Here is a 15735-nt window from a genome sequence, read left to right as displayed (position 1 = left end):
CAATTTATTTGTTTGTGTATTTCTTACATTGCTATCATGTCTTTTTCTATTTGATTTGTTGTGTTCTCTTCCTTGTAGAAGCATCCAACAGAATACTTCTTTATTATTATTATTATTATTATTATTATACTTTAAGTTCTGGGATACATGTGCAGAATGTGCAGGTTTGTTATGTATGTATACACGTGCCGTGGTAGTTTACTGCACCCATTAACCCATCATCTGTGTTAGGTATTTCTCCTAATGCTATCCTTCCCCTAGCCCCCAACCCCTCAACAGGTCCTGGTATGTCATGTTTCCCTCCCTGTATACATGTGTTCACATTCCAACAGAATATTTCTTAACATCAGTGTACAAGTTCCATTTCTTCAAGCAGGTTAGAAAGGAATCCATTTTTGTGGCCAGTAACAATGTACAATAGAGGGTTTGTTGGCTGTTATTGTTTTTATTTGTTTCCTCTTAGCTTTAAATGCAGGAATTTATGGACCGACTTTTAAGTGTTTTCAAAACTGTTAACATTTTCTCTCTTTTTCTCTGTCATTTTACTTTTGGTTAATATTGTTGATATATTTTTGTAGTAGTTTTCTGTGCCAAGGGCAAATTAGGCCATTCCCCAGGGAATCTCCTGGTTCTAGTCCTAACATTGCTAGAGGTTGCCTAATCATATGTTCCTCATTGTTTTGATAAAGTGGTGACTAAAGAAATCCATTTAAAATGTCCTAGATAGTTCTGAATTGAATTTTTTAAATATTGCTCATATGTGGATTTCCAAACTTTTTCAAAAGAATAACTGCTGGAAATAAATTCAAAGATAAAAATTGCTAAAAAGAAAGAATAGCTATAAGGTTTAAAGCTATGATTCACTCACTGTGCTCCTACGAAACACTGGCTAGAGATGTTCACTGTGTTAAGTTGAATAATGGTTTTGAAGAATCTAGTCTTTATTCAGAAAACAGCAGACGGCTCTTATTAAAGGTTCTGAACTATGCTGTAAGAATGTTGGTTTCGAGGGCAGGATGGATTGGAATGAGAGAAAATTCCTTCTCTGGGCCATACTTTGCCTTACTTTCCCATGCCTAACTCCCCAAAATCAAAGATCACTCCTTAAAAGATGGGCCTGAGAGTGCATCCCCAAATTTTATTCTTTCACCCACTCTTTAGTAGCATCGTACAGGGCCAGCTTTTTCAGATTTGAGAAATGTTTTCCCACAGGTGGAGGGAGCTCATCATGTGTAAAAGTTTGTTAAAAAGACAAATTCTTACTCCACATCCCTGTTTCAAAGCCCTGTTTTTCTCCGTTCTTTGCCAAGCTAGGGGAGGGATGGAGCTCTGAAGAGGCACTGCTCACTGTGGTCCACCAACCAGTGCTGATGAGGTAAATGTAAAATTCACAGTAGCACTTAGGACATTTCATAGCAATTTGATGTATCTGTTGAATCTAATAAAAACTTAGATTTGTATTTTGTAGTCTTTAAATGTTATGTTTCTAGAAATACAATATTTGTCTGCGGGGTACTGGAAATTAGAAAACAAAGGCTGGTCCTCCACCACAGATGGTTTGAGAAGCAGTAACCTAGGCACTGCCCTCGGTCGGAGGCTAAGGCCCTCTCCACGGTGCCTCCTTTTTGTCCCAGGAAGAGGATTTGTTCCTCCTTACTCCCAAGCCCAAGAGCCTAGTTTTTGTTTGTTTGTTTAAATTTTAAAATAAGGTCTAATTTTTATAGAATAAACATGAGATAAAACTTACCATCTTAACCATTTATAAATACATAATTCATTAGTGTTAAGTACATTTATATTGTTGTGTAAACTCTCCAGAACTCTTCATCTTGCAAAACTAAAACTCTACATCCCTGAAACCAGCTGTCTCCAACCTTTTTGGCACCAGGCACTAGTTTTGTGGAAGACAGTTTTTCCATTTAACAGAGAGTAGTGGGATATGGTTTTGGGATGAAACTGTTCCACCTCAGATCATCACACATTAGATTCCCATAAAGAGCACACAGCCTAGATCCCTTGCATGTGCAGTTCACAGTAGAGTTCGTGCTCCTACGAGAATCTAATGCCATCACTGATCTGACAGGAGGTGGAGTTCAGGTGGTAATGCTCACTTGCCCACTGCTCAGCTCATGCTGGGTGGCCTGACGGTTCCTAACAGGCCATGGGCCAATAGTAGTCTGGGGGTTGGGGACCCCTGCACTAAACAGCCCTCCATTTCACCCTTCATCTAGTCCCTAGTAACCACCATTCTACTTTTTAACTTTGTGGATTTGACTAGTCTAGGTACATCATATAAGTGGAATCAAACTGTTTTTGTCTTTTTGTGACTGGCCAATTTCACTTAGCATTCTATCTTCAGGGTTCATCTATATTACAGCATGTTATCAGAATTCCCTTCCTTTTTCAGGATGAATAATATTCCATTTATGTATATACCACATTTTGCTTATCAATGGAAACTTGAGTTTGGCTCTTGTGAACAATGCTGCCATGAGCATAAATGTGCAAATATCTCTGTAAGATTGTTTTCAGTTTTGGAGTGTATATACCCAGAAATGGAATTGCTAGATCACATGGCGATTCTATTTTTAATTTTTTGAGGAACCACCACACTGCTTTCCATAATGTCTGTGCCATTTTACATTACTATCAACAGCATGTAAGCGTTCCAGTTTCTCTACATCCTGGCAAACACTTGTTATTATGTTTTTTTCGACAGTAGGCATTCTTATGGTGAGGTGGTATCTCATTATGGTTTAGGTCTGCACTTCCCTAATGATTAATAATATTGAACATCTTTTCATGTACTTTCTAGCCATTTGTATATTTTTGGAGAAATGTCTATTCAAATTCTTTGCCCATTTTAAAAATGGGTTTTTGTTGTTGTAGGAGTTCTTTATAAATTCTCAATATTAATTTTTTATCAGGTATATGATTTGCAAATATTTTCCCCCATTCTGCCTTTTCGCTCTGTCAGTTGTGTCCTTTGAAGCACAAAAGGTTTTAATTTTGATGTAGTCCAGTTTACCTGCTTTATTTTTTTGTTGTCTGTAGTTTTAGAATCATATCCAAGATACCATTGCCATCTAATGTCATAAAGCTTTTTCCTATGTTTTCTTCTACAAGTAATATAATTTTGTCTGTTATGGTTAGGTCTTTGATCCATTTTGAGGTAATTTTTGTATATGGTATAAGTTGAGGGTCTAACTTTATTGTATGTGGATATACACTTTTGGTAACACCATGTGTTGACAGGAACTGAGTTCCTACACTCAATTATTCCCCTAACTGACCAAGAGAATGAAAAAGTATGTAGTAAACAAGCACTTGGAAAATTGCTAAGAAAATTTAGAAACAGATTTATGCTTGTTTTTGGCAATTTAGGGAAGGGGGACCATTACAACTTTCTTTTTATTATTTTTATTATTATTATACTTTAGGTCCTGGGGTACATGTGCAGAATGTGCAGGTTTGTTACATGGGTATACATATGCCATGGTGGTGTGCTGCATTCATCACCTCATCATCTACATTAGGTGTTTCTCCTAATGCCATCCCTCTCGTATACCCCCACCCCCTGACAGGCCCCAGTGTATGATGTTCCCCTCCCTGTGCATGTGTTCTCATTGTTCAACACCCGCTTATGAGTGAGAACATGTGGTGTTTGGTTTTCTGTTCTTGTGTCAGTTTGCTGAGAATGATGGTTTCCAGCTTCATCCTTGTCCCTGCAAAGGACATGAACTCATCCTTTTTTATGGCTGCATAGTATTCCATGGTGTATATGTACCACATTTTCTTTATCCAGTCTATTATTGATGGGCATTTGGGTTGGTTCCAAGTCTTTGCTGTTGTGAACAGTGCTGCAATAAACATACGTGTGCATGTGTCTTTATAGTAGAATGTTTTATAATTCTTTGGGTATATAGCCAGTAATGGGATGGCTGGGTCAGATGGTATTTCTAGTTCTAGATGCTTGAGGAATCGCCACACTGTCTTCCACAATGGTTGAACTAATTTACACTCCCATCAACAGTGTAAAAGCATTCATTTTTCTCCACATCCTTTCCAGCATCTGTTGTCTCCTGATTTCTTAATGATCATCATTCTAACTGGCATGAGATGGAATCTCAATGTGGTTTTGATTTGCATTTCTTTAATGACCAGTGTGATGAGCTTTTTTAAAAAATATATATGTTTGTTGGTTGTATAAATGTATTATTTTGAGAAGTGTCTGTTCATATCCTGTGCCCACTTTTTGATGGGGTTGTTTCTTTCTTGTAAATTTGTTTAAGTTCTTTGTAGATTCTGGGTATTAGCCCTTTGTCAGATGAGTAGATTGTAAAATTTTTTTCCCATTCTGTTGGTTACCTGTCCACTCTAATGATAGTTTCTTTTCCTGTGCGGAAGCTCTTTAGCTTAATTAGATCCCATTTGTCAATTTTGGCTTTTGTTGCCGTTGCCTTTGGTGTTTTGGTCATGAAGTCCTTGCCCATGCTTATGTCCTGAATGGTATTGCCTAGGTTTTCTTATAGGGTTTTTATGGTGTTAGGTCTTATGTTTAAAACTTTAATCCATCTGTAGTTAATTTTTGTATAAGGTGTAAGGAAGGGATGCAGTTTCAGCTTTCTGTATATGGCTAGCCAGTTTCCCAACACCATTTATTAAATAGGAACTCCTTTCCCCATTGTTTTTGTCAGGTTTGTCAAAGATCAGGTGGTTGTAGATTAGTGGTATTATTTCTGAGGCCTCTGTTCTTTTCCATTCGTCTATATCTCTGTTTTGGTAGCAGTACCATGCTGTTTTGATTACTGTAGCCTTGTGGTATAGTTTGAAGTCAGGTAGTGTGATGCCTCCAGCTTCCCCCCCCCCGCCACTTAGGATTGTCTTGGCTATATGGGCTCTTTTTTGGTTCCATATGAAATTTAAGTTGTTTTTTTTTCCCAATTCTGTGAAGAAAGTAAATGGTAGCTTGATGGGGATAGCACTGAATCTATAAATTACTTTGGGCAGTATGGCCATTTTAATGATACTGATTCTTGCTAACCATAAGTGTGGAATGTTTTTCCATCTGTGTCCTCTGTTATTTCCTTGAGCAGTGGTTTGTAGTTCTCCTTGAAGAGGTCCTCCTTCACATCCCTTGTTAGTTGTATTCCTAGGTATTTTATTCTCTTTGTAGCAGTTGTGAATGGGAATTCACTTATGATTTGGCTTCTGTTTGTCTGTTATTGGTATATAGGAATGCTTGTGGTTTTTTACATTGATTTTGTATCCTGAGACTTTGCTGAAGTTGCTTATCAGATTAAGGAGATTTGGGGCTGAGACAATGAATGGGGTCTTCTGAATATACAATCATGTTGACTGCAAATAGAGACAATTTGACTTCCTGTTTTCCTAATTGAATACCCTTTATTTCTTTTTCTTTCCTAACTGCCCTGTCCAGAACTTCCAATACTATGTAGAATAGGAATGGTGAGAGAGGGCATCCTTGTCTTGTTCCAGTTTTCAAAGGGAATGCTTCCAGTTTTTACCCATTAAGTATGATATTGGCTGTGGGTTTGTCATAAATAGCTCTTATTATTTGTCATAAATAGCTCTTATCATAAACCAGTGATACCTAGTTTATTGAGAGTTTTTAGCACAAAGGGCTGTTGAATTTTGTTGAAGGCCTTCTCTGCGTCTATTGAGATAATTGTGTGGTTTTTGCCTTTGGTTCTGTTTATGTGGTGGATTACATTTTTAGATTTGTGTATGTTGAACCAGCCTAGCATTCAAGGGATGAAGCTAACTTTTTCATGATGGATAAGCTTTTTGATGTGCTATTGGATTTGGTTTGCCAGTATTTTACTGAGGATTTTTACATCAGTGTTCATCATCGATATGGGCCTGAAATTTTCTTTTTTAGTCGTGTCTCTGCCAGGTTTTGGTATCAGGATGATGTTTGTCTCATAAAATGAGTTAGGGAATATTCCTTCTTTTTGTATTGTTTGCAACAGTTTCAGAAGGAATGGTACTGGCTCCTCTTTGTACCACTGGTAGAATTCGGCTGTGGACCCGTCTGGTCCTGGATTTTTTTGGTTGATAGGCTATTAATTGCTGCCTCCATTTTAGACTTTGTTATTGGTCTATTAGGAATTCGGCTTCTTCCTGGGTTAGTCTTGGGCAGGGGGTGTAAGTGTCCAGGAATTTATCCATTTCTTCTAGATTTTCTAGTTTGTTTCAGAGGTGTTTATAGTATTGTCTGGTGGTAGTTTGTATTTCTGTGGGATTGGTGGTGATATCCCCTATATCATTTTTTATTGCATCTTTTTCATTCTTTTCTCTTTTCTTCTTTACTGGTCTGGCTAGCAGTCTATCCATTTTGTTGATCTTTTCAAAAACCCAGTTCCTCATTCATTTATTTTTTTATGTCTCTGTCTCCTTCAGTCTGCTCTGATCTTAGTTATTTCTTGTCTTCTGCCAGCTTTTGAATTTGTTTGATCTTGCTCCTCTACTTGTTTTAATCATGACATTAGGGTGTTGATTTTAGATCTTTCATTGTTTCTCTTGTGGGCATTTAGTGCTACAAATTTCCTTCTATACACTGCTTTAAATGTGTCCCAGAGATTCTGGTTCGTTGTGTCTTTGTCCTCATTGGTTTCGAAAAACATCTTTATTTCTGCTTTCATTTCCTTATTTATCCAGTAGTCATTCAGGAGCAGGTTGTTCAATTTCCATGTAGTTATGTGGTTTTGAGAGAGTTTCTTAATCCTGAGTTCTAATTTGACTGCACTGTGGTCTGAAAGATTATTTGTTATCATTTTGTTCTTTTGCATTTGCCGAGGAGTGTTTTACTTCCAATTATGTGGTCAATTTTAGAATAAGTGTGATGTGGTGCTGAGCAAAATGTATATTCTATGGATTTGGGGTGGAGAGTTCTGTAGATGGCTATTAGGTCCACTTGTTGCAGATCTTAGTTCAAGTCCTAGATATCCTTGTTAATTTTCTGTCTCGTTGATTTGTCTAATATTGACAGTGGGGTGTTAAAGTCTCCCACTATTATTGTGTGGGAGTCTAAGTCTCTTTGTAGATCTTTAAGAACTTGCTTTACATATCTGGGTGCACCTATATTGGGTGCATATATATTTAGGATAGTTAGCTCTTCTTGTTGCATTGATCCCTTTACCATTATGTAATGTCATTCTTTGTCTCTTTTGATCTTAGTTAGTTTAAAGTCTGTTTTATCAGAGACTAGGATTGCGACCCCTGCTTTTTTTTTTTTTTTCTTTCCATTTGCTTGGTAAATCTTCCTCCATCCCTTTATTTTGAGCATATATGTGTCTTTGTATAGTAGATAGGTCTCCTATATACAGCACACCGATGGGTCTTGACTCTTTATCCAGTTTGCCAGTTTGTGTCTTTTAATTGGGGCATTTAGCCCATTTACATTTAATGTCAATATTGTTATGTGTGAATTTGCTCTGCCATTTTGATGCTAGCTGGTTGTTTTGTCTGTTAGTTGATGCAGTTTCTTCATAGTATCAATGGTCTTTACAATTTGATATGTTTTTGCATTGGCTGGTACTGGTTGTTCCTTTCCACATTTAGTGCATCTTTCAGGAGCTCCTATAAGGCAGGCCTGGTGGTTACAAAAATCTCTGAGCAGTTGCTTGCCCGTAAAGGATTTTATTTCTCCTTCGCTTATGAAGCTTAGTTTGGCTGGATATGAAATTCTGGGTTGAAAATTCTTTTCTTTAAGGATGTTGAATATCAGCCCCCACTCTCTTCTGGCTTGTAGGGTTTCTGCCAAGAGATCTGCTGTGATTCTGATGGGTTTCTCTTTGTGGATAACCCGAACTTTCTCTCTGGCTGCCCTTAGCATTTTTCCCTTCATTTCAATGCTGGTGAATCTGATGATTATGTGTCTTGGGGTTGCTCTTTTTGAAGAATATCTCCGTGGTGTTCTCTGTATTTCCTGAATTTGAATGTTGGCCTGCCTTGCTAGGTTGGGGAAGTTCTCCTGGATAATATCCTGAAGAGTGTTTTCCAGCTTGATTTCATTCTCCCCATCACTTTCATGTATGCTGATCAAACATAGATTTGGTCTTTTCACATAATCTCATATTTCTTGGAGGCTTTGTTTATTTCTTTTTACTCTTTTTTCTCTCATCTTGCCTTCTCACTTTATTTCATTGAGTTGATCAATCTCTAGATATCCTTTCTTCCACTTGATCAATTCAGCTCTTGAAACTTGTGTATGCTTCACGAAGTTCTCGTGCTGTGTTTTTCAGCTCCATCAAGTCATTTATGTTCTTCTCTACACTGGCTATTCTAGTTAGCATTTTGTCCAACCTTTTTTCAAGGTTCTTAGCGTCCCCATATTGGGTTAGAACATGCTCCTTTAGCTTGGAGAAGTTTGTTATTACCCACCTTCTGAAGCCTGCTTCTGTCAGTTCATCAGACTCATTCTCTTCCAGTTTTGCTCCCTTGCTGGTGAGGAGTTGTGATCCCTTGGAGGATAAGAGGTTCTGGTTTTTGGAATTTTCATCCTTTTTGCGCTGGTTTCTTCCCATCTTTGTGGATTTATCTACGTTTCTTCCCATCTTTGTGGATTTATCTACCTTTGGTCTTTGAAGTTGGTGACCTTTGGATATGGTCTCTGAGTCGGAGTCCTTTCTGTTGATGTTGAAACTGTTTCTGTTTGTTAGTTTTCCTTCTAACAGTCAGGACCCTCTGCTGCAGGTCTGCTGGAGTTTGCTGGAGGTTCACTCCAGACCCTGCTTGTCTGGGAATCACTAGTTGGGGCTGCAGAACAGCAAAGATTGCTGCCTGTTCCTTCCTCTGGTAGCTTTCTCCCAGACGGGTACTTGCCAGATGCCAGCCAGAGCTCTCCTGTATGAGGTGTCTGTGAGCCCCTGCTGGGAGGTGTCTCCCAGTCAGGATACACAAGAGTCAGGGAGCCACTTGAAGAGGCAGTCTGTCCCTTATCAGAACTTGAATGCTGTGCTAGGAGATCTGCTGCTCCCTTCAGAGCTTCCAGACAGGGATGTTTCAGTCTGCTGAAGCTGTACCCAAAACTGCCCCCTTTCCCAGGTGCTCTGTCCCAGGAAGGTGGGGGCTTTATTTATAAGCCCCTGACAGACTGCTGCCTTTTTTTAAGAGATGCCCTGCCCAGCAAGTAGGGAGTCTAGTGACATAGTCTGCCTGCAGATGCCTTGCTGAGCTACTGTGGGCTCTGCCCAGTCGCTGTGTAAACTTCCCAGCCTACCCGAGCCTCAGCAGTGGCAGATGCCCCTTCCCCCAGCAGCTCTAATGTCCCAGGTTGAGCTCAGACTGCCGTGCTGGCTGCAAGAATTTCACACCAGTGGATCTTAGCTTGCTAGTCTTCATGGAGGTGGGACCTGCCAAGTACACACACTCTCTGTGTAAGACATAACTTTGCTCCTCATTTACCTTATGCCATGATTGTGAGGCCTTCCCAGCCATGTGGAACTGTAAGTCTATTAAACCTCTTTCCTTTATAAATTACCCAGTCTCAGGTATGTCTTTATTAGCGCTGTGAGAACAGTCTAATACAGAGAGTAACCCCTTAAATGAAATAGTCTTTTCAGACTCTACATTTCTTCCTATGATTTACCATTTAATTTCCTTTTTTATATCCAAGAAAGCAGCATTGCAATTTCTTAGTCTTAAATCTCATGACAACTAACGTTGATAAGCTGGTGTCTTACGAAGCATTGCCAGGTATCCTTGGAAGACCATGTTCCTTTTTTTCCCTCCTTAGAAATTAACTATCTAATTCAAAGGATTTCTTAACTTGGACAAATATGTTCTTGAACAGGTTTGTCCATACCTAACTGATCAGCATATTTGCCAGAAGATGAACTATCTAACAAGTACTAATTGCCTTGTTGTAGCATGTTAAAAAGCCCGTTAGGAATTCAGCTCATGGCCTATAAAAATCTGTAGTTGCTTTTTTAAATTTAAGATCTGTGACCTGTGTATAGATATCATAACAGTGTCTTAAAGTGACAACAAGAAGTTTAACCAACTGGGTTGTGTATGGGGAAAACTTGGGCTCTAGGTAGGTATTTGAGGTGGAAAGACAGGAATAATGACAAACTTATGCACGAGCAATCTAGTACATGACTCATGTCAGACAGTATCAGCATGAGTTGCGGATGGTTTATGCTTCTTCCCCAGGACAATAAAAAAACAGCAAGAGGTAATAAAAAGTTTACTGTGGCTTTCATGCCAAATAAAATGAATTATTGTTGTCATTTTCACCATTCTGGAATTGCTTAGATACAATGAATTGAATTCTAAATGAAAATATAAACCAAAATATATAACCTGAAGATATGCTTTAATGTTTCTTTGTAATGCAATGGAGCTGTTTTTTAAAAGAAAATCAGAGTAGCATGACCAAAAGAGGCAGCAGCCATTATAACCATTTGACATTTTCTTGGAGGTATTTCTTATATGAGTAGTGTGAAAAGGAATGTCATTGAGCCAGGTATGTTTACAAAGCACAGAAAGTCTTTGTGTAAATTGTTTGATGTACCGTGTGGTAGTATTACAGCCACGTACCAGTGATGTATTCTAAAATGCGTGGCGTTTCCATGTATTGGTCTGAATATGGGAATACAGGGGATATTCATTTGTTTGCTTTGGTTTTTACTTTTGCAGGCTCAAATTCATTAGATAAGAAAACTAACTCAAATTTTCCCGTTTATGTGTACTATAAACACATATATTTATACTACTGAAGTCTAGGGGCAACCCAGAGAGCTTAATAAATGATCTTCCTAAAGGTCTTGTAGATTCTTGCTTGATGACTATAATTTGTTCTTTCAAACGGTCCCAGTTACCCTGAGTTTCAGGTGGAGGTTGGTGAGGATGTGTGAAGTTCCACTGAATTTGATGCATTTTCATTTTATTTAAGGAAAGGACAGTGTATACAGTCTGCTACAGAGGGTAAACCTTTAAAGAATCTTTGGCTCTTTTCCTGAACATAATTAAATTTCCATTATTTTTTTCTTTGCCAGAAGTTTAATGATTTATATTTAATAATCAAGCTGTAATTTATTCTCCACATTAGCTCCCACTTGATGAAGGAAGCAAAATCTAATGTAACAAATACTTTCTGACTAAATTTTTCCTCCTCTTCTTTAACTTTTCTTTTAGGACTCAGCCCAAAACCATGTTTGCCCAAGTTGAATCTGACGATGAGGAAGCGAAGAATGAGCCAGAATGGAAAAAACGTAAAATTTGAAGAATCTCATTTGAGAGCTGTTTGCATGACTGGGAGGGATATGGGACAGGTTTGGAGTTTGTTTTGTTTTTTATGCTCATGAAATTAAAAATTCATTTTTATGAACAGGTTTTGTCCTTTGCATTATTGAACCAGTCAAAAGTTTGGTAACTAGGCTTCACTAAAATTGTGCTTAAATTTTCTTACCTACAACTATTAAACTGTATTTTAAATAAACAAGAAACAGATTCTTAGCCTATTACCAAGTACTTTTGGTATTTGGAAACTTTATTCAAAGATTCTCGTAAATCTGTACAAGACCAATAATTGTTGAATAAAGTTTCAACAATTATGTACATTGAGATATGCATCTTTCTTTAGCAGTTCTAGGAACATAATATAGAATTAGAGATCAAAAAGTTTAATGTTTCTGTGTAATTTCACAACAGTTGTTTACATGACTGTAAATAGGCTGAGTTCAAACCAAATGCATTGCCATACTAGGAAAAAACATGTATCTCATTATCCTTCAACAGCAGAATACAGTGGTTAGGAGTTAGGAGTGGGCATTGAAGTCCGGCTCATGTGGATTCAAGTCCTGATTTTGCTCTTTACTTCTATGAAGAGTTATTTAACTTTTCTTTTCTAGCCTCAGATGATGAAATAGTGCCTACTTTGTAGATTTTTCAGAAGCACTAAATGGGACATACCTCATAGAGCATTTAGTACAGTACCTGCTACACAGGTGAATGCACAGCAAGTATTTGCTGTTTTTAAATAGGGCTAATAATATTTTCTTTGCTTGATTTTTTAAATCAGTATTAAATTAGAAAGGTACCGAAATGCTTTGTAAATGTAAATACTATATAAATAGAAGACATTAGAAATTCTAAAAAAAGACATTAAAAATTCTATTGTGCTTTTATGTCTAAAAAACTAAAACAAAAGTTGGCAGTTTGTCCAAAATAATAATGAGTGAATAGAATAAAACTCTGTGCATTGGTAGATGTCACACAAACATGGGTAGTTTTTGCATGTTAAATAGTCCCCTCTATAGGTGTTTTAGGACTTGCCTTCTGCCCTCCTGCTCTCATTTGTTCTAGTGAATTCAATCATTTTAAAAATGCATGATGATCCCAAAAGTATATCAGAAAAGTCCTGGTTTTCCAGGCTTTATGTACCTACTCCTGCTTCCCAAAAAATATTGTTTAAAAACCACTGGCACTCACATAGCTCCCTTGTCTCTACAGATTCTGAGGTGGCAGTGGGCGTTCTTTTATAGATAAGTCCCTAAAAACTTCATTCTCATAACTTTTTCAGTCTTTTCTTCCTCCCCCCATCCTCATCTTATTCTCCTCTTGTGACTCAGCCTATAGGTAATAGGTAAAAAGAAAAGAACTAACATTTGCTGAGTGTCTGCCACATAATGCGTACTATCTCAAGCCCTTGACTTGAGCGAGCTGATTTAATCCTACCCCATGAGTAGATAAAATTGCTAAACCCATTTTCCAGATGAGGCAAAAGAGATTCAGCATATCAAATAATATGTCTGAGGTCACAGCCAGTGAGGGCCGCATGACAACACTTGTCCAAGATCTCTAAACATCAGTAATTAACAAATGGCCCCAAGTTTTCTATTCCTTTTGAAAAACACTTCATTCAAAATCAATTACAGACCAATATTTTGTTCCAGCTGCTTAGAATTTATAAATGTATTACTTCTTGGATAAAATTTACTCAAAGCATCTCACATTTTCTCACATCTTAATATAAACATTGCACCATATGGAAGTATTCGTCATGTACAGCCAAAAGTTGCAGTGGAGGGTTGGGGGAGGAATAAAAACTTGATCGTAGTGGTCTTGGCAGAGTCAGCTATGATGAAGGGGAGAGACAGGAAAATTTCGCACGAAGATGATTTTCTCACAGTTACCCACAACACAAGTGGGCCTTTTCATGTTTGAGAGGATCTGTCTCACTCTAGAGAGCTTTGTAAAGAGTTATGTTTTTCTGTGAAAGATTGACAAAATACACATACGGATTTCAATGTCCAATTCAGTAAGGGAGGAGCTTAGAACCAGGACTGAAGAAATAGTGAGTGTTCATTTGACCTGTAAACTCCCTTACAGGGAGTAAATAGCTGTTGATGCCCATTCTGGTGACAGGACTTAATAGGCTCTCATACTCACCGTGTCCCTCAGGCTTCATTTTCTTCCCCCATACAACCTTGTATTTGATCACTTTCATTTCTGGTTGCTCTAAGAAGGAACTGGCAGTCATCCTAATGACTCCTCCCTCACCCCCACTCCCACCCATTTAATTCTTTGCCAATTTCTTTCCATGCTGTCTTCTGAATCTCTCACGTTTGCCCTTTCTCTCTTTCCCTACCACCCCTCTAGAATTTAGATGCTCTTTTAGCCTTCACCAGCACCACCCAGGAGCCTCCCACTCAACTGATATTCCTGTTTTTCATTAGGTCTTCATCTAACCCATCTTTGATTCTGTCATCAGAGTTGGCCTTCTAAAATCAAAATCTGTCATTTCATTATTTTGCCTAAAGCCTTCCAGAGGCTTTATGTTAGTAGTTCTCATTCATTTATGTGGCAATTGAGGATATCCTCTTTTGTGCTCTAACTCCTGCTGATCTGGCACATGCTTCTGAGGCCCAGCCACAGTGAACCCAGGAGCTACCATGTTCTTTGGCACCTGAATGGCTTTGCACCTGTTGTCCTCTCTTCTATCCTTGTTTGCTTGGTTAGGAATCAATTTCACCTTCCCAAGCAGAAAGTCTCTGCTTCCATAGTTGCTTACATATCTCTCCATTATAGCCTCCTTTTATGTTGCATTATAATTGTATACACACCAGTGGCTTGTGGGCCAGTAGTGTGTGCCCATGTGTGCACATGCATGTTTCCTCACTAAGAAGTAGATTGTAGAAACTAAAGAGCATTGGGTTTAGTAAACGTTCAATAACTTTGTTTAATAAATTAGAGAAGCCATGTTCTGGGAGGTGAAGGTTGCAGTGAGCCGGGATCATGCCACTGCACTCTAGCCTGGCAACAGAGAGAGACTCCGTCAGAAAAAAAAAAAAAAAAAAAAAAAAGGCTTATTCAATCTTTGGCAGACGGAAGGAATGAAACATGCAAGGATGAAGAAGGGATGGGAAAAGAATGAGGTGTGAGAAGTGTTTCTGCCTCGCAGATGGAAAGGAGGATCCTTAGTACTGAAGGTTGGTCTGCATCCAGGCTGCTTTACCTCTTCTCTGTGGGGCTTTATTCACAGCTAGCTGTGATGGCTCAAGGAGGAAGCAGGATTATCTGTGCTATTCCTGGCAGGGCACAGCAAGTTCTAAACCACCATGACATCCTTAGGTACTCACCTCCTGTCCCATTAGACTTGATGCTGGGAAAGTCATGGGACCCTGAGTTAACCAAAGATCTGAGAGATCTCTAGCATGGGGATTCTTAACCTAGGCAGAGTGCCTGTGAACTTCCTCGAATTTTATGCAGCATAATTTGCTTATACTCATGTACATTTTTCTGTGGAGAGAATCCTTAAATTAAACTAAATTTGGGAATATTTGGCATAGCTAGTAGTTCTTTCATCTCCCAGGTTAACTGTCTAAAATTGGACCAATCATACTTGAAAGCCAGGACATAACTCTCACACATTCACACACACAGAGTACCAAATAAAACCAACTAAACTAAAACCTTTTATACACTGTCCTCTATTTAATCTTAGGCAATCAGTCATATTGCTTTGTATCCAAACTTTAGTATTTATTCTTTAAAAGATTATGGCTTTCTGTCCTATTAGAAAAATAAGATATCAGCCTCACAGCCACATGAAGGCAGGAAAAAAAAAAAAAAAAAGAAAACCTTGAAAACAATGCTAGTATTTTGGTGAATTACCTTCTAATATTTTCTTTTATATACAGTTTTCACATTTATTTTCTCTTATTAAAATGTATTTATGAACAATGTGATTTTTTTTTACTTATAAAATAAGCATGTAAAATTTCCATATTATTACAGACCTCATACACAATTTTAGAAGCTGCATAGTAGTTCATTATATAGGTATATATTCTAAACTTAACTATTATCCTATTACTGGAAATACAGATTATTTTCAAATGTTCTGCTTTGATAAGGAATGCTGCTTTGTATAGTTTCTTTATGTTGAATTCTTTTCTTAGAATTGGTAACCCAAAATGGAATTATAGGGGGGTCAATAAGTATGACTCTCATTTGTTAGATAGGGTCATTATAATCCTGGTTATCAGTGGATGCCCAATTGGAGAGGACAAAGATGATTCCTGGGCAACAGTTCTAGTATACTGGGTTGAATAGTGTTCCCTTAAAATTCATGTTCACTGTTAAAAGAAGAAGTTTAGTTGAATTAAAAGAGCTTAATTGAGCAAAGAATGATTCATGAATCATGCAGCCTCCCAAGCCAGAGCAGGCATCGCCAGTGCAGCCATGTGGTAGAAGATTTATAGA

At 38.0% G+C, this 15735-nt stretch overlaps 1 protein-coding gene across 6 annotated transcripts in view; it reads left to right on the top strand.

Annotated features, from left to right (window-relative positions):
* WDR70 (WD repeat domain 70) overlaps nt 1-15735 on the top strand; it is a 438306-nt gene that overhangs the window by 317826 nt on the left and 104745 nt on the right. For 4 of the 6 annotated variants that reach the window (XR_012513868.1, XR_012513870.1, XR_012513871.1 and 1 more), the window contains one exon: nt 11164-11240. Coding sequence is in view for 2 of the 6 variants with exons in the window: in XM_074386536.1 (XP_074242637.1) it covers nt 11164-11240 (77 nt within the window). In the remaining 4 variants the exon portion in view is untranslated. Of the gene's footprint in view, nt 1-11163; nt 11357-15735 lie in introns of those variants that run through there. The other 2 variants (XR_012513869.1, XM_010336662.2) reach the window with 2 other exon arrangements.

The sequence above is a fragment of the Saimiri boliviensis genome, chromosome 1 (assembly GCF_048565385.1).
Source record: "Saimiri boliviensis isolate mSaiBol1 chromosome 1, mSaiBol1.pri, whole genome shotgun sequence".
Taxonomy (NCBI): Eukaryota; Metazoa; Chordata; class Mammalia; order Primates; family Cebidae; genus Saimiri; species Saimiri boliviensis.
The sequence above is the reverse complement of the archived record's forward strand: the minus strand, read 5'-3'. Positions and strand labels throughout refer to the sequence as shown.